At 38.0% G+C, this 25,857-nt stretch overlaps 1 protein-coding gene and 1 long non-coding RNA gene across 5 annotated transcripts in view; one reads left to right on the top strand and one right to left on the bottom strand.

Annotated features, from left to right (window-relative positions):
- The window catches only part of LOC148045425 (uncharacterized), a 39,410-nt gene extending 22,414 nt beyond the window's left edge, over positions 1 to 16,996 (top strand). Inside the window, exon 4 of one of the 3 annotated variants that reach the window (XR_015696729.1) lies at positions 15,782 to 16,996. This is a non-coding gene — a long non-coding RNA (uncharacterized LOC148045425). Of the gene's footprint in view, positions 1 to 7,442; positions 7,843 to 7,912; positions 8,100 to 15,781 lie in introns of those variants that run through there. The other 2 variants (XR_015696730.1, XR_015696731.1) reach the window with 2 other exon arrangements.
- Positions 13,164 to 25,857, bottom strand: part of VLDLR (very low density lipoprotein receptor) — a 32,906-nt gene continuing 20,212 nt past the window's right edge. Inside the window, exons 6-19 of one of the 2 annotated variants that reach the window (XM_014064493.2) lie at positions 24,530 to 24,652; positions 23,694 to 23,816; positions 23,354 to 23,473; positions 23,143 to 23,268; positions 22,604 to 22,775; positions 21,003 to 21,227; positions 20,248 to 20,366; positions 19,697 to 19,836; positions 19,048 to 19,189; positions 17,864 to 18,013; positions 16,992 to 17,069; positions 15,801 to 15,881; positions 14,866 to 15,035; positions 13,164 to 13,766 (exon numbers count right to left, since the gene is read on the bottom strand). In XM_014064493.2, the coding sequence (XP_013919968.2) occupies positions 13,731 to 13,766; positions 14,866 to 15,035; positions 15,801 to 15,881; positions 16,992 to 17,069; positions 17,864 to 18,013; positions 19,048 to 19,189; positions 19,697 to 19,836; positions 20,248 to 20,366; positions 21,003 to 21,227; positions 22,604 to 22,775; positions 23,143 to 23,268; positions 23,354 to 23,473; positions 23,694 to 23,816; positions 24,530 to 24,652 (1,805 nt within the window). In that variant the 3' untranslated portion in view covers positions 13,164 to 13,730. The remainder of the gene's footprint in view (positions 13,767 to 14,865; positions 15,036 to 15,800; positions 15,882 to 16,991; positions 17,070 to 17,863; positions 18,014 to 19,047; positions 19,190 to 19,696; positions 19,837 to 20,247; positions 20,367 to 21,002; positions 21,228 to 22,603; positions 22,776 to 23,142; positions 23,269 to 23,353; positions 23,474 to 23,693; positions 23,817 to 24,529; positions 24,653 to 25,857) is intronic. The other variant, XM_014064494.2, reaches the window with a different exon arrangement.

The raw sequence follows: 25,857 nt of genomic DNA, 5'->3' as shown, positions 1-25,857 counted from the left end.
CTCCGCCGTGCATGTGGGAGATGCAGGTGCATGCACAGGGAGTGGGAGGATCATCCCTGCACGTGTGGGGGACTGGGGAGCATGGGGGTGCAGTGCACCCTCATGCGCCATTTTTGGTTCCAGGAGGCTTCAGGGAGGCCTGCTAGGGCAAAAACGGGGCATGTGGGTTGCATGCATGTGAGGGTGGGAGCATGATAGGATCATGCACACATGGGCAGGGGGGAGGGTGCATTGCATTATGGGTATGGGCACGCGCGATTTCAGCACGTGAGGAGAAAAAGGTTAGTCATCACTGTCCTATACATTAATTTTCCAACCACCACTCTAGCAATATTCTAAGAGCTACCGTTCTAATCCAGTAATAGCCATTCTTAACCTTTTCATTATTCTCTGCTCACATCTATTCATTTGCTATTCCCTAATGCATGCTTTCACTTTATATCTTTCATTATGTCATTGATGTGGATGCTGCTCTGTCAGCAGTAAAGGTTTGCCCCAGAAATCTTCTAACTTGCTCCCCCCCCCAAAAAAAGGAACATTGAATATGTGCAAGTTGTGGTTAGCAAAAAGAGACTGGTGGAAAATTTCCTGTTTTTATATTCCTCCGACCACAGTTAAACCTTGGAAAATAGGTTTCATTAACCCATTTTGTTCTCTGCTGGAAACTTAATGCCAGGATAAACTGCTGAAGCAATCACTCTGCAAAATTTGTGTTTGTGTACCAGTGGTGAGTTTCAATTTTTTTTAGAACCTCTTCTGTAAGTATGGCCTGTTTTGTGGGAGTGGCTTGCCGGCCATGTGACTGGGTCAGAGTGGCTTGCCAGTCATGTGACTGGGTGGGCGTGGCCAATTTGTAAAATGTGGTGAAACACACTTAACAACGCTCTTGCTTAGCAACCAAAATGTTGGCTCAGAAACTCTGGCGTTTGAACCATGCAAGTCTTAAAGTTGTCAAGTTACAAGACCCTTGCACCCCTAACCCTTTTGAAAAAAAAAATCCCAGGGGAGTTCAAACTTGACAGCTTTAAGACTTGTGGACTTCATCTCCCAGAATTCCTCCTCTCGCTCTTCATCTTTTTTTTAATAATTTTTTTATTGTTTTTATTAAAAAGAAACACAAAAGAAAAAACCATCATTTGTTATATCTTGTAGAAAGCATATCCATTGGTTACAGGTATATTTCGTGCGTTTCTTCCACAATCATTACATATATTTCATTCAGTTTGGGTTGTACATTATAGAATTTATATATTTTACTATCACTATACTACAATTTTCATTGAATTAGGGTTTTAAGGACACAACCACCTACTGGCATTCCCCCCCCCCCCAGTCTCAATGAATCTGCCATAACTTTACATCTTTATACCATATTCTAAAAGAAAGTCGATTAAAAGAATATCTAACATTCTCCCTCCTTTCCCCCCCTCTAAAACTCAAAATTAACACTTCTGTCCGTTTTACTTTTACCAGTACAACACATCTGTATATATCATTAAATATTGTCCATTAATATTTCTTTATTGTTATTGTAGTTAGCTAATTTTTTTTTACTATTTTTCTCACCTCTCCTCTCCACAGGCCCAAGAGCGATTTACCTTTATAGCCATCTCTGAACAGAAATTTATTAATAAGTGTTAACAAAATAACCATTTAAAATCTATGACAATCTGAAAAGTGTTGACATTTCTAGTTAATAGTCACCAAAAGTATACATTAACATTTCTTTCTCTTTATTATACTTGAGAAAAAACCCAATTGTTTGCTAGTTTATATCACATCTCCTCTCTTCTAATCCAAATTATTTATACCTTCATGACAAGATCTAAACAAAAAAAATATAAAGTTTATAAGTCTTTTCACCAGATCTCAATTTATAATTTATGGCCCGGTTATTTATCCTAATTAAAGTTATAGTTTCATTATTAATATCATAGTAAATTATATGTTAACGAATAAAATTCAATGATGATCTAAAACAGTCTATCAAGTACTAAAATACCTACTTATTAATCATCAAAAGTTAGCTAATTTTTATCATCGAGTGCCATTATCAACCAGTGTCTTTCCAGTAGCAAAATGGTCCTTTCTCTCTCGCCAGCTGTTGTGTCAATTCTCTTTTTAGCACCTTTTCAGAGTTTAGAACTTCTCTCTGCACTTTGTGGCTTGAAGGATGTCTCATGTAGTTTTATTGCCCTTGAATTGTTATTAACGTAGGCTTAACTTTGGTTATCAAATTTATTTCTGGATGAATTTGTCTTCTTAATTCCATCCTTTTCGCTCTTTTATTTTCTACTGCATCTTGGAATTTGGGAAAAAGCTCCAAATTGTCAAAGTCACTTTTCCAATTTCCATTCTTTTCACTTTCACTCACATTTATTCCATTAATGGGTTAATCTAAGGTCTTGTCCTTGTTTTCTGTATTTTCATTCTCTTCTTTAATCTCTGGAGCTCCAACCCGCTCCTCTTTTATTGTGGCACCCCATAGTCTGTCCCATTTCTTGTCAAATCTCTCAAATTCTTCTGAAATGTTTTGGAGACCAGCCAGGATGTTTTGGATTATTAAGTTTTCTTCATCTGAATATTGATCCATTTTTCAGAATGCAAATGAATGTAAAGAAAAAGAAAAGGAGAGAGAGGAATCTGCCACTCTAGCCTGTATATATTTATTTCCAATCTTAAGCACAAGTTCTTTTGTGGTTTTCAAAGCAGAAGGGTTCTTATCTCTTTTTTTCCTTTTCCTTCTCTTGCCAAAATAGTTTCCATGAGCACCAGCAAAACACTGTTCATGCCCTTGAGTCTTTATCAGGTTTTATAAACAAGTTCCAAACCCTTCCCTTGCAAAGTCAGTGAAGTCAAATAGAAAAGAACAAAGGATACATTGTTTCAAGACAGGAGAAAACTTCAAGCTCAGGCTTTCAAATGGCAGATTCAATTATTTTTTCCTTATGCTTTTTCCTTAAGTATCTTTAGTGTGATTTTATAACAAATAGAATTTGTTAAAGTAGGAAAAAAATTAGTTTAAACCAAGAGAAACAGTTAAGCTGGTAGAAAAAAAATAGAGGAAAAAAGATCAGTCCATACACTTCAAGCGGATAAACAGGAAATGTTGCAATCACTTCAATCCACAAAACATTGTTACAAGCAGGAACAAAAAACTTTTTAAGGCAGCCCAATAGGGATTAAATTCTCCGCTTTATTCTTGCTTAGAGGATTAATTTTTTTAAAGGGTTTCTTAGGGCAATCTTGAGAAAGAAAAAAAAAACCTCATCAGATGGAACACTTTCACTTTCTCTTCCTTTGGGAGCCGTCTCCGACTATATCAGCCTAGGGACTGCCTGTTTGCCACCGTTGGAAGCGCTACCCTTGGGTCGATCAGGGACTTTGTGGTGTCCCTGCGACCAGCAAGGTTTTGTCTTCCCAGTCACTGTCTCTTCTGGATGGTTTAGGTCCTCCCAGACCGTCCAAGGGCAAAAGTGTCATCGCCGGGCTCGGACAGTCGAGTCCGCATGATGTGCCGTCGCAACGTTGGCTTCTCCTCCCTCTCGCTCTTCATCTTGATGATGTGCAGATGGGCGGGGGGAGGGAGTTGGAACCGGTTCTAAATGGCACTGTAGATTTGTGGAACCTCTTCTGTAGAAGAGGTTAGAACTGGCAGGTACGCACCCCTGGTGTGTACATACATGTACATATACATAACACATAGGTAGTCCTCAACTTATGACCACAATTAAGCCCAACATTTGTTGCTAAGCAAGACAGTTGTTAAGTGATTTTTGCTCTATTTTGCAGCCTTTCTTGCCACAGTTGTTAAGTGAATCACTGGTCTTGTTAAGTCAGTAGCACAATTGTAAAGTGAATCTGGCTTCCTTATCAATGTTACTTGTCAGAAGGATGCAAAAGGTGATCACGGGACCTCAGGACATTGTGACTGTAATAAATGTGGGTCAGTTAACCAGCTTCTGAATCTTGATCACCTGACCATGGGGATTCTGCAACGGTCACAAGTGTGAAAAACGATCATACGTGTGTGTGTGCGCGCGTGCGCGTACACATTTTACACCATTTCAGGAATTGGAGTGATAGGCTAGGGTTGATTAGATTATAGCTCCATTTCCTGAACTAGTGTAAAAATGGGTATATACAGGAAAGATAAAAACACTGCCCAGACTCATTTTATCAATATCTTTATGGTTTTACAATACACTATTGGGAGGTAATCAGGCCCTGATTATGCAAGAAAAAAGATTACCGGTAACTTAATTAGTGGCTGGAGTACCAATGCCACAGACAGATTGAATGGTTATATTCCTCTTGGTGCTCAGTTGTTTTGTTTTAGATATATATTTTTATGATCGATGTATACTAAATAAATGAAAATACATCAGTGACTGTACAGTAAAATAACCATATCTCACAATAATGGGAAAAAGCAGAAAAGGGGGCGGTGGGGTGGAGAAAGAAGGAAAAAGAAGGAAAGAAAGACCTGTGTAATATCAATATTCAGCATAAAATCCTAAAATATATTATTAAATCTGCAGTATACCAAAAGAGATTAAGTTTTTGAAGTTTGTTTCTAGAATATATATTGGTCCTGTAAATATTAGCTGTCCTCAACTTACAACAATTGTCTAAGACAATTTAAAAAAAGATTCTATCCAAAATAAATTGAAGTGAAACCATTTTTAAAAATTCTATGCACAATACTTTGAAATATATTGTGCATAGAATTTTTAAAAATAGTTTTACTTCAATTTATTCTGTGTGGAATAGTTTGAAATGTTTTACTTCAATTTATTCTGTGTGGATTCTTTTTTTAAATTGTCTTAGACTATTTAAAAAAAGATTCTATCCAAAATACAAAATACCAGCTGCAGTTATTCACTTAAGAACTGTGGCAAGAAAGGTGGTATAGTGACCAAAGTTACAATGGCATTGAAAAAAGTGACTGATTACCATTTTTCACACTTAGCGACAGTTGCAGCATCCTCATGGTCACGCGATCAAAATTTTGATGTTTGGCAACAGATTCATATTTATGATGGTTTTAGTGTCCTGGGGTCATATAATCACCTTTTGACAAAGTCAAATGGGGAAACCAGATTCACTTATGTTACTAACTTATCAGCTGCAGTTATTCACTTAAGAACTGTGGCAAGAAAGGTGGTATAGTGACCAAAGTTATAATGGCATTGAAAAAAGTGATTGATGATGATTTTTCACACTTAACAACCATTTTCACACTTAGCGACCGTTGCAGAATCCTCATGGTCACGTGATCAAAATTTTGATGTTTGGCAACAGTTACAATTTATATTTGTAAATTGTAGTTAAGTTGAAATAAAAAAAAATATTACAATACTATTTTTGCGTTGTATGAAAATTTTTGTTGCTCCGTATAAAATTTTTAATCAAGCCCCCACCCCCAGTCAAAGGTGTCCCTCTTTACTGAAAATCTGGTCACCTTAATTTAAGCATATCTCCATGTAAGCTGGTAGTCTCTCTCTCTCTCTCTCTCTCTCCCTCCCTCCCTCTCTCTCTCTCTCTCTCTCTCTCTCTCTCCTATTTATCTATCTATCCTTTTTATCTCTCATCTACCATCATTTGTTTACCATCTATCATTGTCTCTCTGTCTGTCTGTCTGTCTGTCTATCATCTATCAAACAATTAAGCATCAATATGTATATAAAATTAACAACTGTCAGGTGAGAGAGCATTTTAGGGTGCGGTGTGTGTGTGTCAGCAAAAGGCTATGATGTAGTTTGGTCCTTCTACAGATGCAATAGGATTTAGTAAAAAGGCAGGGAGGCAACTTGTGCCAAATTTTCTTTACCCTGCAATCCCAACCAAGTTGTTCACTCCTTTAATCCTCCACCTCTCCGGAAAAGATTTCTTAGAGAAATGGATGAGTCACTCTTAATGGTAGAGTACATCTACTTGCTTGAAATACTTGAAAATGTCTTGCTTCTTTGTCCAGGGTAGGCTGACGGAAAAATAAGCAGCATTTGATAAAATATTGAACAGCTTCATATCGTATCACAGGGCTGCACACTCATCATGGCCTAGATAAATCTGAGAATGCAAATGTGCCACAAATATGCAGCTTAAGGGTTAATTAAACCTTTAGTCCATCTAGACTGGTTCTTTTTACTGGAAATGCTGTTCCCTCACCCATGCTATTCAACTGCTGGATGAAATTTCTTGAATTAGGGTTTAGATAAAGAACCTTTAATATTTCAGCTGGCCAGTTAACTGGTTGTTGGTGTTCTCTGAGCTCTGTGGGTTTTTTTATAGGCATTTCATTACCAAAGTAGGCAAACTAAATCTGTGGAGGACTGAATTTATCATTTCAACTGGGAAACTGTGAACATCCTAGAAGCAAGCCAAGTCCAAGAATGTCAAAGACGGCACTCAGACAAATTGGCCATCAATAGGCACATAGAGATAAACAACATCTACATACCACTCAAAAGAGATAATCAAAAAGCCCAAGAGCAAACAAAAAGACCAAAACCCATCCTCACCAGCAATGAACAGAGACTAACACTTAATAAGAAATCAAGTCAACAAATATCCCAACGAAGAAACTACCAATGCAGACTAACAAACAGTAAACAACTGCCTAATCAAGGAACCACCAAGATACACTCCACCAATACTGGCAACTAGTATATAAAAATAAGAGCAAATCCCACTACCTTTTAACATTGATGTTGTTACCAAGTTTGTTAATGAAATGTCTGCAAGGAAACATTCAAACTCAAGAGTTCAACCATGAGATGCAAATATTCTCTTCTATCAAAGTCTCTAAGTGATATGCCCACAAGGAAATACATTGAAATGTTTTATTGCAAAAATTTGACTTAATTTAATTGAAATAATAATAGTGATCAGTGTATTATCTTGATTCATGTAACCTATTCCTGCTGAGCTCAGGCCTTAAATTAGCCCTAAATATATTAATGCAATTATGATGCAATCTATAGCTGTATAGTAGTCATGCCTAATATTATGTTAAGTTCCTAATTGAATGAATGATAAATTGCACTCTAATTATACTGTCAAGAGCATGTCTGTTGATTATTAAAACAGTGGCTTCAAACAACACTTAATATAATACAGTATTATCCTGTAAAGCATTTTCAATGATTTCTTTATAATGGTTATTTACAAATGTAATTTATCAAAGGTCCCGTACATTTCTAATTAGTAGCTTCCTGCTTAAAGGTTTTGACTCTTTATTGTTTCCTGTTAAGTCCAACTGGGATATTATCATTACATCATCCTTAAGCAGTTTTCATTGCCATAAAGAATTTAATTACTTTTTAACTTCCCCGTCTTTTTGTGTTGTAACAAAATAGTAGCTTTTTGCTGTAAAGAGAATATAGAGAAAAGCAGTAACTAAGCCGTTCAATATTTTTATTATTGATTTTCTTTCTCAGGAAGAAACGATGGAGGAAGGGTAATGAAAAATCAGTAAAGGAGCGCTACTGATGAAAAAGGAGTGAATATGACAAAAGGAAGCTTTTAACTAATTAAATAAAAATATTCCTTCAGTCGGCCTTTAAAAACACCAACAGATTCTGATGCTGAAATTAATTTTTCAATAGGGAACATAAAAACAAATCAGGTTAGAAGCAGAATCAAAAATTATTTAACATTCTCTGTGAATGATGTTGGGGACTCCAATAAAAAGCATATTTTTTCTCATGCAGGCATATCTAATATTACAGCTTTCAAACAATAAACCCACATAGGTGGATCCATATAATTATGAGCTATATGTGTTGCAGAAATCTAGAACTCTTTGCTCTCTCTAATGTGGTTTAGATTTTCACAACCTGGTTCTGACAGCCCTAGGTTCAAAATGAGGTTGAAATGCTCATGCCGTGTTTCTTTTTTCTTTTTTCAGATTAAAAAAGAGAAAGAAAGAAAGAAAGAAAGGACAGAAACAAGAAAGAAAGAAAAAGAAAGAAGAGAAAAAATGAAAGAAAAAAGGAAGGAGGCAGGGATGGAGGTAGAGAGGAAGGAAGGAAGGTAGGTACCGTGTTTCCCCAAAAATAAGACAGGGTCTTATTTTCTTTTGACCCCCGAAATAAGACCTTATTTTCGGGGAGGTCTGATTATTTTTGAGGTGCAGGAGGCGGCAAGCATGGTCACCTCATGCCTGCTACTGTGTTGCAATATTTTCAGGGAGGGCTTATTTTAGCGCATGTGCTCAAAAGCACGATTGGGCTTATTACCTGGGAAGGTCTTATTTTGGGGGAAACAGGGTAGATTTTTAAAAAAATATTCAAATGTTCAATGCAACATTCCCTCAGAACATTTCCAAGAGCATCCCTAAACATTTTATTTAATTGGAAGCCTGAGAATAAACAGAAGAGACTTTACAGCAGCAGATCATACCAAAGTCTGAATTTATAAATAGAAGTGGGGTGGGTAGATATGGCAATGAAAAACTGCTTTTTTGTCAGTGTTAATCACAATAAACCAAGTTGCTATTTCTACATTTAGCTCCATATTAACTGCAGTGTTTTAAAAATTGAGAGTGAGTGAACAGAAGAGACCCCTGTGGAAGGGGAGGAGGTTATACAGAAATCAACTAGATTCATTAAAATGCTTTTCTGACAACCTTTGCGCACTTTAAAATGCTCCCTTTTAGAGCACACTTGTAGTTTTATATTGAAAGAAAGAATGTTAGATTGTGCAGCATACAGGTACAAAGTAGAATTCTCAACAATGGAGTCGTAAAATCAATGTGAAAAGAATGCATGGTTTTTAACCCCAATAATTGTTTCATTGGAATTCTCAATAAAAACTGTACTGATATAATAGTGCCTTCCTGACCTTCCTTTGCATCACTACTTTGCCGAAATGGTCTTAGCCCCAAACTAACAAAAATGACGTACTTTAGGTATTTTGGGACACACTGCTGACTGATAGTACTAGTGACAATAATAAACAGATGGTGAGAAAGATAAAAATCCATTTATCCTGCTGCATCACACAGAAACATTGTGGCTTTACGTTAATGTTAAGTCAATGATCTGTCTCCCAGTTTTTTAATCTCATGCTAAATCCAAAATAATCTTAAATTCAGGCGGGTGTGTTTTACTCTCTCTAGTGGCCTTTGCTTTAATCTAGGTACCCCTGCCTGTGGCTGGAGGGTGTGAAACTTAGGAGGGTACAGAGCTGAACAAACATCTGTCGAATCTCCAGTGTTGGTTCTGTACCTTTCAAGCTCATTTTCCTTTGGAACGACCAATGAAACTATCCACCTAGAACATGCCATCTGGATCATTTTGTGGTGAGAAATGAATTTGCTGTAAGCATCTGTTCACCCAGGGAGAAGGAGATGAATGCTACCCTCTACTAGGTATCTTGCCCACTGTTCCTATTTATTCAACTTAGACTTGACGCAGCGAATAGCAAGCAATAAAGCTTAGACAGTTAAGATCCGATTAAACCCAGTCCAAGCAATCGTTGATTTAAACTAAAAACCCAGTTAAAGAGGAAGGTCTGGGCTCTTTGTTCATGAAAAGGAGAGAATGAGACTTGAGCACAACTCCAGAGGGAGCACATTCCATAACTCTTATTTGTAAGGCTAGCAAATATATCCCCCCCTCTCCCAACTCACACACCCTATCACAGTTGTTGACTGCTTTGCAGGGGTGCCTCATATGTTTGCAGGGGTCCCATCTGATTGCAGGGAGTTGCTTCTGGACTGTTCTCAGAAACAGGGGATTGTGAGTTTTAGTCATCCTGCAGCTTTTGGGGTTGGCTCAAAGATGTATATTTTCTAAATCTGGTAGAACTTTTGTACACTTGTTTCGAAGAATATAAATTTGATGGAATTTATTGATAAAAAGACTTCAATCCTGTTTAAGGTAAATAATACGATCTCGTAAGGCCAAAGAATTTCAGTCTAATGCTTGAATTTAGAATACTTCCACTATTTTTTTTTTACTTGGGCCAACTGATGCAGAGTTAGACCTGGTGAATTCTTGGACGTGAGACTGTAGGCTAGATTGGGAGTTGAAATAAAATTGGGAAAGAAGCAAAATACTACTATGGTTGCCAAAGTCGGGACAGTCAAAGGAGTTAAATGGGATTTGAAGGCATCTTTGCTTTTATATATCTTGCCATTACTGCTTATGCTTTCAACAAGTCAAACACTGGTATGAAGTGATTGAAAGCTAACACCACGGTATTCTTATTTCCTGACAGACTAAGAAATTGTCACCTAATGCCAGGCTATGAATACATGGCAAGAGAGAGTTTTGAAGGTTGAGAGTCTTTGAGTTTACCAACCATCCTGAAAATATACACATGTAACAGGATATTCCTTTTTTTGTGTCTAAACAGCAAGTTTTAAAAACCCTTACTAATACGAGGCTTTGTTGACTCAAAATATATTTCTTATACTTAGGCAAATACGACAATAGCTTTTCTGTAGGTTTAGCTGAATGAATGCTTCATTCACAAAGGAATTAGCAGGGGCCCCTGGTTTTTAAAAGCCAAAAGGAAATCGATGCACTGCATCAAAGAATCCTTGAGAATGACTCATGTTCTCGATGCTCCTTTTTTTTTTCATTCAGCTGTAGCCACTTAATATTTGAACTCAGCCAAGGAGGAAAAACACAAGTGAAAAAAACAAACAGGGAAGATTCATCTGCAGTCATTCACCTGTCTTATGTTCTTAGAATTAGCTTCTGAGTCATAAATCTATCTCCAAGCTGGCTGTTTTTGAGATTATCCATGAGGGGTATCCAACTTTGGCAACTTTATGACTTGTGGACTTCAAGTTCCAGAATTCCCCAGCCAGCTTTGCTCCACAAGTCCTCAAGTTTTAAAGTCCACAAGTCTTAAAGTTGCCAAGGCAGGACATCCCTGTATTACATGCTGGGGAGCATGGCCTGACATGCCACATGTACTTGTGTTAATGGCACACCACATTGAGGAAGAGAATTCAAGCTAGAGGAGAAAGACAAGCAGAGCGCATCTAATTTGCAATCCTGGAACGTCTTGTTCTCTCTAAACACTTTTCTGGTATTTTGTAGAGTAAATCCTGAATTGACTGACTCACCTTTCAATTACAGACCTAAAACAAATACCACTTTTCATTGGAATTGAAACACTGCAATTCACCAAGGCAGGCTTCACAACAGAATGGCATTTTCTATATATGCATACTATTTTGAGAATAACTACTTAATACTTTTGTGAACAAGATATGCATGTTATCTAAGTAACAATTAATGGAAGGTTAATTATCTATTATTTGGCTCGAAAGTCACCCAATTATTTAAGAAAAATATTCAATATAAATAAATCAATTTAATTGAAAAAGATTCATTATAATCAAATAATTCCACAGGTATAATATTTTCCAGTATCAGTTTTATAAAAGAAAAATGCTCAATTAAACCAAAAGTTGGTAAGAAACTGGGAGCCCAGGGGCAGAGGCTTCCAATCTGAATTCCAAGCCACACGTTTTTGGAGTTGAAGTCCACAAGTCTTGAAAGTTGCCATGGTTAGACACTCCTGGGTTACATGCTGGGGAAGGATAGCCTGACTAAAGGTAGAAATCCTTTATAATTTTTGCCAAATTATAAATTTTAATGTCGCTGAAAACATTAAATGACTGGAAAACAATGAGATTGCCCATTTTAAATTTTAATTAAATGTGAAAGGAAATCAATTTTTTTTCTTCTGGGTTAGATTTGAGATTGCTACTCTACAGCATACCATCAAAGATGAAGAAAAAAGCCCTGGGGAAAATAGATATGGAGATCTGGTTTAGATTATGTGGGTACCAGTAATTGAATCAGAAAAAAGTCCCTTCCAACTCTGTTAATCTGAATCCAGAAAAGCAAAGCAAACTTTTCAATTATCTCCCTATGGGCTTCTTGGATGGGCCTGCTGCTAAATGTTTTTCTGCAGCACCCCTTGAGCAATTCCCATTCTGATGCCCATCAGATGCAGTTTCCATCAATGGTCAGCATGAAACTGTTAGGATCCTTAGTGCTCTCTGAGCCTGGTTGTATTCTTTCAGACATTTCATTACCTGATTAGGTAACATCAGTGCTAGGTGACTGTTAGTCAGAATAGCTGAAGATCTAGAAGGCATCAAGTCTGAAAAAATTATTGCTTTGTCAACGCCTTTTCACTACCCACTCATACTTAAACCAATTTATATAAGCATCTGCTTATAGGCATGAACAATGTCCGAGGATTAACCCCATATTAATTTGTCTAAAGAATATTTACACAACACCAGGGAACAATAACGAGTTTTCTATCTCTTTTCTACTATCAAGTATCTTATCTTTTCACCTGTTTGGAGCAAGATAAATGTGTTTACACTGCAGTGTTTTATTGCAGGAGTTGTTTGCTCAGTTATGCTCTTTGTAACTTTGTGTAAAAATATTAACTGAGTTCAAGCACTCAATGTTCAGTATGTTTGTTTGTTTGTTTGCCTGCCTTCTGGAAGCATTGTAAGTTTCCTGTTGAGGTTTTTCACAAGACAAAATGCTGAGAGTGATTTTTTGTGTTAACCTGTCAAAAAGGTTAGCAGGCAGATAACATGTACACTAAAAATCTCTGCATCCTCCAAATAGCAGAACATCTTTATATTTGAAGTCAAATGCAACAGTGGGCAATCCCTTAATAATAATGAAATTACTAAAGTTAAGATTTCAAGCACCTTTTCTCATTACCATGGTACCTTACTATCCATTGTTAATTGGTTCTGGTAGATGCAAAAAAATGAGTACCAAATTATTCCCATATGGAATAATGTAACGAGTCACAAGGCAGCAGACAAAATGACAAGTTCTAGCTTGTGCACTGAGCACCAAACAAATGATGAGTACCGGGACATAATTTTTGTGTCAAAATGTGTTGAATACCAATTTGGATGTGTTTCAAACCAATTGAGTACCATCCTACAGGGTACCAGTGTATATAAGGTTTGGTGACTGATTAGTGATATGGAGACCATTTCTTTAAGAAGTTAGATATGATACTTAAAAGTCGGGTATAGATATATCAGAGTCCGTTATGGGAATGGAGTTTAATTTTGCCTTGCTGCTTAGATCAGCTCAACTGAAGTTCCACCCATGTACCAAGCGATCTTAAGAAGAATGAGTCAAGTCATAATACAGAGTTTTGCCTCTTTCATTTCAGTGTTGAAATTTACAGTGATATCTGATACAGAGCAGTTGTCCTCTGCACACCCCTGTAGGTGGTTCAGGGAGGACAAATTCACAATTCATACAAAAGTTAGTTTACAAATTTTTGGCAATTAATCTTGAGTAACCCGTTTTATCCTATTGCCATTTTCCAAACATTGAAAAAAATTATACAATAATTTACATTGAAATGTTATTCCAAGGTGCTTAATAAACTATCTCCTCCCCGGATGATTTACAATTGGGCCTGTACAATTATTTACAGCTAGTACTTCTGAAGCACTTACTATAATATGGCTTCTCGGAAGGTGCTTTATACATAGCCAGTGGTGGGAATACTTAAGTTTATTCAAGGGTTACAGGTAAGTAAGAACCATTGAAAGTTGATAGTGAACACAGATCTTTATAACTTTGTATGAAAGTGGTGTTTGTTTGTTTTTTGTGAACTTGTTCCACCTGTGCCTTCATTCATCAAGGATCTCTTCAGCCACTCTCTGGCTACCATGCAAAAGTGTAGAATGCAAGTGTAGACTAGATTCATGATAAATCATCCTCTGTGCTTACAACTGATATCTGTAGAGAAAAGGAAAGTTATATTCAAAATGAATGCACCTGTGTTTCAGGCAGGTAAGGTTTAGGGATCAGCTGTTTATTGCTGAGGGTAAACTGAAACCTCCAAGCTTTCCATTACATTTCAGTAATGTGCATCCCTTCATTTGAAGACAAAAGCACCTAAAAACTGCTTTCTAAATGCAACTTGGTTAACAAATTGACCAGACCACCCAGTGCTGCAACATATTCACAGGAAAAAAAACATTCCCTATCCAAAACTGCACGGTCTGCTCACTTTCTTCCAAATGTGAAATGTGGCCCATACCACTGGGAATCTCTCCTCCACTCAACACCTGCAGACTATAGGAACACAAGCTTGTCTGTGCCATCAGTTCTCATTCACACACACACCTCCCCCCCCCATATATCCTTTTAACCAAGGAGTAACTGCTGAAGCTCTGATAGTTTTACATCAACTGCCATTGTTAAGCTTTAAACATGTAAATTCTAATATGTTGATTAAGTGCCCTAAAGCCTTCAATTGAAAAGCAGAGAGAGCTGAGGTGGTGCAGTGGTTAGAGTGCAGAACTGCAGGCTACTTCAGCTGACTGCAGTTCGGCTGTTCAAATTTCACCGGCTCAAGGTTGACTCAGCCTTCCATCCTTCCGAGGTGGGTAAAATGAGGACCCGGATTGTTGTTGGGGGCAATATGCGGACTCTGTAAACCACTTAGAGAGGGCTGAAAGCCCTATGAAGCGGTATATAAGTCTAACTGCTATTGCTATTGCTAGTTCTTGGCAGAAACTGGTCAGGATTTTGAAACTTATTGACTGATTATAGGCTCATTGTTGATTCTTAGTGACCACCATAGATAGATCTTCTCCATGACAATCTATCCCAAGTGTCAGGACCTATTTGAGATTTGGCTTAATCTTTAAAAATCCATATCCTGGAATAAATACAGACTACAACAGTTGTTGGGATCCCTAATCAGATGCCATAAGAATTGTGAAAAGCTTTTCATGATTTTCCAAAAATCATTCTTTATATTTTGGGTACCAAGTAGAATCGCCTGTTTTACCTCTATCAGTGACTTGATAGAAAATAGTAGTTCACTTACTGCTGGATACGTGTGCCCAACTGTGTTGCTGTGTCTTCCAATATCTATAGAGATATCTTCCTCTGTGGTTTTCAGATACACTGGGTTGTCAAAGTTCATGCTTTTCATATTCTTCTGTTGCCAGTTGCGCCACATGAAGTAGCCTCCTGCTGCTGCTGTTACTAACAGTACTATGAGAAATTGTGAGATTTTAAAAACTCAGCTGGAGTGCCTATTCGGTTTTAAGTAGGACTTAAAGACTAAGACTTCATTGCTTGTATTATGCCTTTTCCTCAAGAATCTCATGATGGTCTCCCCTTCTATTTTGTTTCTTCAGAATAATCATGCGAGGCAAGTTAGGCTGAGAAAGGGAGATGAGGGGGAGACTACCCATTGGGCATTACTACCAAGTCAGGATCTAGATGTGGTTTCTTCCAACGTTATTTGGGCAGGGATGGGCTTCAAAATTTTTAGCAAGGGTTCTCTGCCCAGTTGCTGGGTGGGCGAGGCCATGGTGGGTGTGGCCCAGTCAGCCGCCTGCACCATGGCGGGGGCATTTTTGCCCTCCCCAGGCTCCGGAGGCACTCTGAACTTCCAGTAGGCCCATATTTCTCTCTCCCTGAGCCTCTGCGCGAGCCTAGCACTTACCTGCATCCCGAACAGGCCATATGGGTACTCCTGGGAGGGGTGGGCGGGGCCAGCCTGGAGTGGGATTTGGGGGTTCTTCAAATTGCACAGAATCTTAGCTAAAGGTTCTCCCAAACCCTTGCAAACCCCCAGCAACCCACCCCTGTTTTTCAGTCTTCTGACCACTATGCCCTTCCTGTTACCTCTATATATTGCTTTTTTCAAAAAGAATTTTATATCCCAAAGGAAAACATGGTGGAAGTGGAAAAAAAAAACCTATGCTGAAAATGTTCTTTTCTCCTGATTTCAGGGCACTGCCTCATACTTACAGATAGGAAGAATAGCCCATGCTGCTGACGTACTTCTGGAGGAAGCCAGTTCTTCTGATACTGGACTGCTCTGATTTTGACCTAAGGAAAGAAAACAATCACAATAAATTTACAATGTACGACTTACAGTACATTTATCATTAAGGATAGTCTGATCAAGTTTGTTATCTAAAACACTGCCCAGTAAAGAAACTACATATATCAAGAAATGGCCATGATTTATATCAGCTCAGTTCACAATCACTTCATTATCTGTTCAAAAATATTTCATCACTCTTCTGACATGACCATCTTCCTTGCTATAACAACAACAGATTGGACCAACAGAGATGGACGGACATTGCGGGACAGCTAAGCTCCACCCAATGAGCATTCACAAATACTGTTAAAAAGAACTGAAATCCCAGACAATATGAAATTGGATGTTCTAGTCTCAGCAGTAAGTAATGAGCCTTTGACATGACTGAAGGATCATCTTATGTTTGCACCCTGAGATTATTTTTAGATCCAGCCTTGTTTTTGGATTATCAGAACTTGGAGTGCCCACATAGCTATTATATGACTCACAGAATCATAGCAGCTCTACCTGAACTGTGTACAGGTAATTCAGCAGCTGCATTGCTCATTTGTTTCAGAGCTCAAGTTGGGTTTTGCTTTTAAATCTGAAGGACGAAATACTTAGGACCATAAAGCTGCTCAACTCCTTGCAAAGATCTAGCCAAGCATTGCTCTGCATCCCATGGCTGAAGGAAGTCTAACTAGATGTGACTTTGCTTCCAAGGTATTAAAACTTCCTACTGAAATTGGTCTGCTTTAGTTAAAAAAACTGTTGATTCTTACTCGGGGCCTTTTTCTGCAGGAGTCGAACTTATTTTTGCCCTCCTGCTTTTTGTTCCTCTTGGATTGCTAAAATGGTTCCTTTTAACTAGTTGCTTTGAATGTTTTACCTAGGCAGTGAAGAACGCTGCAAACAAGGCTTAAGGTACAACTTTACCAGAAGTTTCACTAGGTATTCTTTAAGAACTTAAATGGTTTGCCAAATCAAGCCAAGTCACTCTAGCTCCACATTCTTCGAAATAATCCCAGCAAGACTAACAGCTGTTCATTCCTGCTTACGCAGTCAAAGCTTTGGCTTAATTTATCCTGTTTTACCACCAACTCTTTTGAGCTGCCTTGGATCAGGACCAATACCTCCAGAAAGTGGTCCAGGTGGTTTGTCTGTTCTGCTGCTCTCTTTTGTCTCAGTGAAAGCCACAGCAGTTCCTGTACCTGAAATTACAGATCGGTAATTTTGAAGCTCTGCATTGGCTTTTTTTTTTTTTCATTTTTCTCCCCATTTTTGGGGTGGATGTGGAATACCCACAGCAGATGAGTATGGTCATGCAGGCTTAGTTAATCTGGCCCTGAAAGGTGTTAGATTTATTGTGCTATGAAGATGCAGCCAACAGGCAAGGATATCATTATGGTCAGATATCATAATGCTAGGAATCACTTCTTTAGCCAGTTCGGGTAAGCAGAATCATCGCGGAAAACAAAGCAAATATTGCAGTTTCAATTCAACAGAATGAAAAGATCTACTCAGTCAAGTTTGTTTGAATCAAGCTGCAAATCTATCACCACCAGCACACAAGTGTCCTTTAGCGTACCTTAACTGACTTGCATATTATTGTGCTTTTATATCCAAATCAGAATGCCAACTGCAATTATGCAATCCAAGACCCTGGATTAGTATTTACATAAAATTTGAATTATTCAAAACATCTTGCCTCTTTATAGATTACAATTATATATTGCCAATCGGAGTTTGAGGCAAGGAGCTTATGAACCCCTGGCAGAGAAGCAGCTTTTTATGGCTTGTATCCAGGTACATCACGGCTGATAATTAAATCAGGCCGATGTTCAGATTTAATGTTCTACACAGCATGCAGTATCCATGAAATGCAGAAGCCAGGCAGTCGGGATGCTGTTTAATGGCCAAACTTAATACTTTAGCAGGAGTTGTATGCATGAGATGGCAGGACGGAAGCGCTTCCTATACAACCACAATGAGTCACAGAATATACCTTTGCATTTCAAGCCATTGTCTTGCAGGGCATCTCCATCGGGACACATGCAAGTATACTTTGGGGAACGACTGTTTATCTGGGGTGCAGGCAGGCAAAGGTATTCACAGCCTCCATTTGTCATGTTCTCATCTTCGCACCAGTTTTTCCCTGTGGGTAGAAAAGTTTTTAACATAGGTCTTCTAGGATGGAAGACCACGATTTCTAACGAAGCAGCAAAGGTTGCAGCCTACTTACTATTTGAAACAATTACAATGTCTTACTTGGCTTTCCACTTCAGATCAGGTTGAAAAGGTGCAGAGGTGGGTTCTTACCGGTTCGCACTAGTTCGGTAGAACCGGTTCGTCAAATCTACCGAACCGGTTAGAAGAGGTTCCACCAGTGGCCCCGGAAAGCAGGCCACACCTACAGAAGAGGTTCCAAAAATTTTTGAAACCCACCACTGAGAAGGTGCTACAGGAGTGCTGTACCCACTACCCCTTCCAGGATATCCAGTGCACAAGCTGAGTTACCCAATCTTTTATGTTACAAAGCAGGAGGGGGAAACTATGGCAAATTTCTGACTTATGGACTTCAAGTTGCCATAGCTGCACACCTAAAGGCACTATTTCTATTCTCAATACTAGATGGCATTTGCAAGGCATTTTGAAATGATACCACCAAAAAGTCAAAAGGAATGGACAGATTGAAATCATCCAAACGTTTTACTCCTCAGGGAGGCCTAAACAATATAGACAATCCTTGGCTTATGATTGGTTGCTTAACAACCAAAGTTACAATGGACATCCCATTTATGATCTGGATGTGAACTTCTAATGGCCACCCTCAGTCCTGTGACCACATGTATGGCTGTTTGCAGCATCCTGCAGTCATGTAACTTTGATTTATATATATATGCATTTTTGTTGGAAACCAGTGTTTCCTTCTGATTACTAGCAAAAAACATCCATTGAAGACAATGGATTCACTTAAAAACTGTGGCATTTTATGATCACCATAAAAAAGTCATAAAATCAGAAGCTGGTGATCCACTTAAGACAGACATGATTTACAACCATAATTCCAGGCTCAGCTATGGTCGTAATCCCTATGGAGGACTATCTGTACTGTGTTTTTATCCCACCTGTACTTGAGAACTCAAAGAGTTTTTGCTTGGAATTTTACACCTGTGCCCCTGCTATTACCTGACTGCTGAACAAGTTCATGATATACAATGATGTCTCGAGCATCATAGAGATTGTTTACTACTGTTTGCAGCTCAGATCCTGTAAATTTGTTGGCGCTGTAGACGGCTTCGTTTTCCCAGTCTGTCCAGTAAACCGTGTCCTAGGAAGAAAAGAGCGATTATTCCAAACTGAAGGATTATTTTTTAACTTCCTCATATTTTAGTAGTGGAAAGTACACTAAAGAGCATGCATTTCATTACTTTAAGTTATAGGTTAAAAAAAGTTATAGGTTAAAAAAAGAAATCTCTTCCAAATGAACTCATCTTTCTTATACATTTGCTACCTTTTTGTGACCAGGGTCATTCTTTGTCTCCCTTTGTTTCCTGCCCCACCCAGACCAACCCTAAAGGTTGCAGGAAATACAGCAGTAATACCATAAAAAGAGACAGGACAGAAGGCTATATTTTTGGGTGCGTTTTTTTTAAAAAAATACTAAGTCTAGCTTCTCCAACTTCTTTTCATTGAAATTCTTATGTGAAAAAAAGGTAAGATGATGCAAGGATTTCACATATGTCTATTAAATTTTAGCAATGCAATTTCCCCACCCCTCAAAAGAACTAGATCTTGCAACCTCTCAAAATACATATCTGCAAACATTGATTCTTACCTCAAATATTGTCAAACTAAGAGGATGAGCAAGAAATTCGTGGGATGCAAATATAATCCTGCGGTCTTGCCCATTCATATCCACGCTGGAAAGTTTATGCAGTTTGGAGTCAACCCAGTAAACGCGATTTTTTACGCGATCTAAACAAAAACACGTCAGTAATTAGAAGAACCGAAGAACCATGATTTAGCAACTTCCTTACTTGCTTCAACTCTCTTTAAACCTGGAGGTCTAGGGAAGTTATGAAGTAGCATTCCTGACTACACAATGGGTAAATAAAAGCCATGACAAACAGTGATTGAAAGAATTCTTATCACAGCCAGAAGAAGATGGCCACGGCCATTCAAAAGCCAAGATATAGGTAGGTCAATACCACCTAGCTAGGCATTAGTGATATTTTGGGTGGGAAGAAAAGAGAACATTTTAACATGGAATTTCATTACAGAAGGTCACTTGCCTTCAACCCTTAATATACTAGTCTAATTTAACCAATAACTCCAAGAATTCCTTAAGAAAGGAACTCCAACGTGGTATGAATAACATTAATATACCTAGTGCAATCCCATTGGGCCTTTCAATATCTGTTGTCACAAGTTGCTGCCTGTCAAGTCCATTCATCCCTGCTTTCTCAATTTTGGCTGGTTCACCCCAATCAGACCAATACATGAAGCTGTAAGAGAAACCAGGTAAGAGCTGTCATCAGTCTACTCTTGTGAGACAGTTATTTTATTTCTACCGTCTCCTTCCAAGCATGTTTCTTCTTCAACTGAATCTTAAATTTGAGCCACCTCCCCCTCCAATATATTATTTATCCTTAGAGCTCAAATGTCACTTATAGAAACTGAATGACAAAGTTCACTTCTCTTAAGGCTTTCTATTGTGTGGGTGCATTGTTCTATGTTCTGAAGAAACACAATGCTTTCTCAGCAGCTATTAATAGAGACACTCAAGTAAGATGTGTAAGCATCACTGGCAAGTATCTAATATTACAAACTAGCAATTCTTGCTATGCCACCTCCTGCTATATCTTTGTCAACATTGCTTCTGGTGTTAGCACAGCTGTGAAAGAGATTCTGAAGTGAAATTACAATCACTTTAGGATTTCTTCTGAACTGCATGGGCCCTCCCCTAGAAGACCCTCCAATATCACTCCTCAAATTATGTGATTCAGGACTCACAGGAATCCAGGAGTGTTTAATTTCAGGAGGCTGCCTATTAGTGAAGGACAATTCTACTAAAGAGGCTTAAAGGTTCTCAGAATTAATGCTCAGATACTTCCATATTAAGTATGTAAATATGGGCTTACCCAGAAAGTGGATCGACAGCCACACACGCTGGCTCCCTTAAGTCAGTGTTAAATAAGACTTTCCTTTTAATGCCATCAAGGCTGGCCACCAAAACGGACTTTAGGGAGGAATCGGTCCAATAGATGTTCTTATAAATCCAATCAACAGCGATTCCTCCAGGACTTAGTACATTGTCTACAATCCGGCGATGTCGCACTGGTTTGTTACTAGAAGTAATTGAGGCACTAGGGAGAAACATTTCATTAAATGCAGTCACCAAGGAACAGCCTATATTTAAGCATATGTAAGCATATGGCAAAGGCACAAAGAACAGGTCATGTCTGGTTCTAAGCTAATCCTAGATCTTCCCTTGAAGTTTAGCTTCAGCTACTGTTCAATTTTTATCTACCTTTTTAAATGTTTTTCCACCAAAACTGCTTCCTACAACATTCAGATAGTTGTGTTCAAACAAGGCTTTTTAGGATAAAATCTGTCAAGAATATATAGTTGGCCAAGAGCTTCTATGGTGCTTTCAAAGTTTACCTGGCCAATTATTACAGCTAGAGTTCTCCTAGATCAGCGTAAAAAGCTCATCAATTATAACAGCAGTTGAAACAAGGCATATTGTTAATTTTTATTTTAGTGATGGCTGGTTAATGCAAAAGACATTTGGCAGGGTAGAAAGCAAGATTTTGGGAGAAAGCAAGGAGAACATTGCAGATGTTTCTATTTAGATCAGGTGTGTCCAACCTCCAAACCTCAGGAGGCATGTGACCCTAGACAGTTAGTAATATGGCCCCACAAGATCATAAACCTTTAACAATATTTTGTGCATTTATATCCATTAACTATATTACATGTTTTATTATATGCAGCCCAAGACAATTCGTCTTTACTCAATGCAGCTCAGGCAAGCCAAAAGGCTGAACATGCCTGATTTAGATTAACCCAACTGCTAGCAGACAAGAGCCAAGCATGTCATTTCCCACAGAACTATTTAGATCCTGTCCCACCATTAGCAGCTGCCTTCACTCCACTGCCAAGAAGAAACCAAAACGTTACCCTCTCTGCTTGGACCTATAAAAACTAGAGCTATAAATGAAATACATAGGCCACTTCAGACTACTGACAAGACCCAGGTACAGATCAGATGTTGTACAGTGTCTCTAAGAAAAGCCATAAATCTTTAAAGACTGGCAGGAATTCGCTCCCGTTTAGAGACTGAATTAAGAAAGGTATTCCAAGGCAAAGCAGTGAAGGTGGAAGGGTCAATTTCTTTAGTCCTTTTTAAATTGGGAGGGGAGCTTTGACTTACTCCCTCTACTCAAAATAGGTGCTTTAAGCTATTGGAAGTTTGATATGCTTACTTTTATGAACATTATTCCCTTTTAAAAAGAACAATTGTGCTGCAAAGATTGAAAACGTGTTACTAAATTTCAGTAGGATGAGCTTGGGGAAGTCCAAAGGTTAGCCCAAAGGAAGCAAGAAGGCTGTATATGTTAACCATGAATCAGAAGCATTTTTATCATAAAGAACTGACACTCACAGATTGGTTTGTAAGATATGGCAGATACGTTACGTTTTCACCATCACACAGAAAGAGCTTACACAGTTAGTTTACCTGAGGATTGCATTTGGTCCAACGTCAGCCCAAAAGATTTTGTGGTCAGCCATGTCGGCATCCAGAGCAACCACATTTCTTAGGTCTCCTATGAGCTGAGTGTAGTCCTGTCTTTCGAGAGCAAACTGCCTGATGTTCCAACGATTTGTAAAAAGCAGGCTTGGTTCTCCTCCTGCAAGAGTAAATTTGTGTAAAGCTAGGCATAAAAACCTACAGTCAATTGCTGAAGAAACAGCTCTTCCCCAAAGCTCTTGAAATAAAGTTGCAAGCCTCATGCAGGCATGGGCTTAACCATCCATGTATTCAGCCACCTTAACTGGAACTGCGTATTCAAGAGTCCAAATGCTGATAACGCTCCAGAGGGAGTCAGCAATGCAAATTTAACATGATAGCCTGGATGGGACTCTCAAATTTCAATAGATTTAGACTGGACAAACAGACCTATTTGATCAACAGTTATCAGTATAAGAAGTGTTAGTCATGCCTTTCTAAGACTCTATGACAGAATTTGAGTTGGGTATTTGTTTCCAATTACTTACCAATTGCTTTGCATACTCCTGTTTGTGGATCCATTCGGTAGCCCCGACTACATTCACATTTATAGCCCAGTTTGGTATTGACACAAATCTGACTGCAGATACCTGGATTCTGGCATTCATCAATGTCTAGGAGGGAAAAAGATACTCATAGCTGCAACGTACTATAAACAAAGGGTAACTTCAGAAATGTTTTCTTTTTCAGGATCTTTACCTCCACATGTTTTTCTGTCTATCAACTCAAAGCCAGCTGGACAATCACATTCGTAACTTAAAACCAGATCTCTGCAGATGTGAGAGCAGCCTCCATTGTTCAACAAACATTCATTTACATCTGAAAAGGAGAAGAATTAGTAATGCCATTCAAGTTGTTATTTATTTGGATGAATCAGCAATGCAAATATTTCAAAGAGGGAAAACTGTAAAACTCTGTGCAACTATAGAGCTTCCGGATTGGAATTGGGTCCTTTGACAATAGGTGCTACATTATTCCTTGAGATGAGAAATTGTTTCATTACTTTTACTTATAGTTGGCTTTCTTAATTACAACTTACGGCATTCGTTGAGAGGCTCATCACTCCAGTCCCTGCAGTCCTGTTTCTGGTTGCACACTTTGTTGAAATCTATGCACTCACCACTACTACACAAGAATTTTCCAGGTCCAGTGCACTGATTAACTGGAGGATGGAAAGAAAAGCCACAATTAAATAAATAGCTCCATGCTCAACTTAATGCCTCCTTGTGGCATAACTCAATTATCCATTTCAGGGAATCAATACCACCATATTTTTCAGAGTATAAGACGTACTGGAGGATAAGATGCACCAAGATTTTGAAGAGGCAAATTTAAAAAGTTTTTGCACTCTGCAGACCTCACAAAAACAGCCCGTTTTTTGCGAAAATGGGCCCATTTTTTCCAAACAAAAGGGTATGCCTTTAGGAGGCTTGTAGAGTGCTCCTGAGGCTGGGGGGGGGGGGGGTAAACATGAGCAAAAAATGGCATGTTTTTCGCTCATTTTTGCCCTCCCCAGCCCCCAGGACCACTCTGGAAGCCTCCTAAAGGCTATGCACGGCCATTTTGGTGAAGGGACTGAGTTTTGGGAGGCCAAAAATGCTGTATTCAGTGTATAAGACACACCCAGATTTTCACCCTCTTTTTTATACTCTGAAAAATATGGTATTTTATGATAAATCAGGAAAGTTGTAATACTCAGCTGCAGTAATATAAAAGTCTCAAAGGGCATGATCCAAGGAGCAAATATAACCAACTGAAGAAATCTTTCATGGAAATTACCACAAGGTTCTCTAGAACATGGCATAAGGAATATGGCTCCTACATATTCAGGTTACATACTGACATCTGCAAACTCTTAAAGTTCTTGTTGCTTACCAGCATGACAGTTCACTTCATCAGTCCCATCTATACAATCTCGTACACCATTACACTGTCTGGTTCCATGAATACAGTTGCCATCCTCACATCTGAATTGGTCAGGTCTGCAGGTCCGAGAAGCTGAATAGAGGAGATACCATTTAAGGACAACGCTTCTATCAGCTATTCATGCCAATAGTTTTAACTGAAACAATTTATTCATTAGAAAATTAAATATCTACTATGTGCTAATGTGAAATTCCTTAGGATCAGAGTGGCATTTATATCTGACTTAAGAAATTAATATCTATTATCCCAAGTGCACATTTAAAAATGTTCCATCATTCTGCAGAACCTTGGAAATCGTATAAACACCAGTGTCTGGTTTTTTATCTCCTTTTCCAAGGACTTGAATTTTAAGGACAAGGATATTCACTACACACAATGGGAAGAGAATTAATTTTGTGGAATTAAAACAATAAGTGAAAACCTACTAAATATATTTTTCAAAAAGAATGATTATCAATACCAACTGAGTTCCAAATAGGCCAGGTTTGATCATTCCTTCATAAAATAACTATGTCTCTTCAATTCAAATTATTAAGAAAATTTGAATAGTACATCTCTACTTAATTTTTACTAAGAAAGGAACCTTTCTTAAAATTAATCTTTTTTTTTAGAGAACTACAAAATATGAGAAAATACATACTTTTAGCTATACCCCACAAACAGAGATATAACCATAATTGTTGGACTGATAAATATCACAAAACATCTTTAAAGTTTAGGTTTTCAAATATATATGAATGCGATGAATCTCATCCCAGAATTCATTTTAAATGTTTTATGATAATCAGAACTGATTATGGAGATTTTTGATAGGTAACACCAGTCCTATAATTACACAACATAAATTGTACTATTCCAGATAGTATTAACCAAAAGGCAAGCAAATTATTATACTTTTCCATCTTTAATGATAAAACCAAATTAGTCAAGTCTTTTTATTTAACTGGAAAAACCACCAATAATGATTCATGCTGCTTTTAAACTGTACTTCAATGACATAAATTGATTTTACATATGAACTTACACAATTCCTGGTATTAGCTACTAGGTTTATTATCACAAAACTCTGGAAAATTAAAATACAGTCAGTGATATTTACAAAGACTTCTGAAAACTACAATAAATACATTCAAAGTATAACTCTGTGGATCCATTGAATTTTTTTGCCCCAATAGGTTTTTGGGGCTTTCTGTAGAAATCCATTCTGTACCAAAACATTGAGGAGAGATATTTTAAATGTTTGTACATCTCAAGATCAATGTATAGAAGCAACAACA

Source organism: Thamnophis sirtalis, unplaced genomic scaffold (assembly GCF_051295495.1).
Source record: "Thamnophis sirtalis isolate CommonGarterSnake01/CBP01778 unplaced genomic scaffold, rThaSir2_p1.2 scaffold_5, whole genome shotgun sequence".
Classification (NCBI taxonomy): domain Eukaryota; kingdom Metazoa; phylum Chordata; class Lepidosauria; order Squamata; family Natricidae; genus Thamnophis; species Thamnophis sirtalis.
This window is presented reverse-complemented; position numbering and strand designations above follow the sequence as displayed.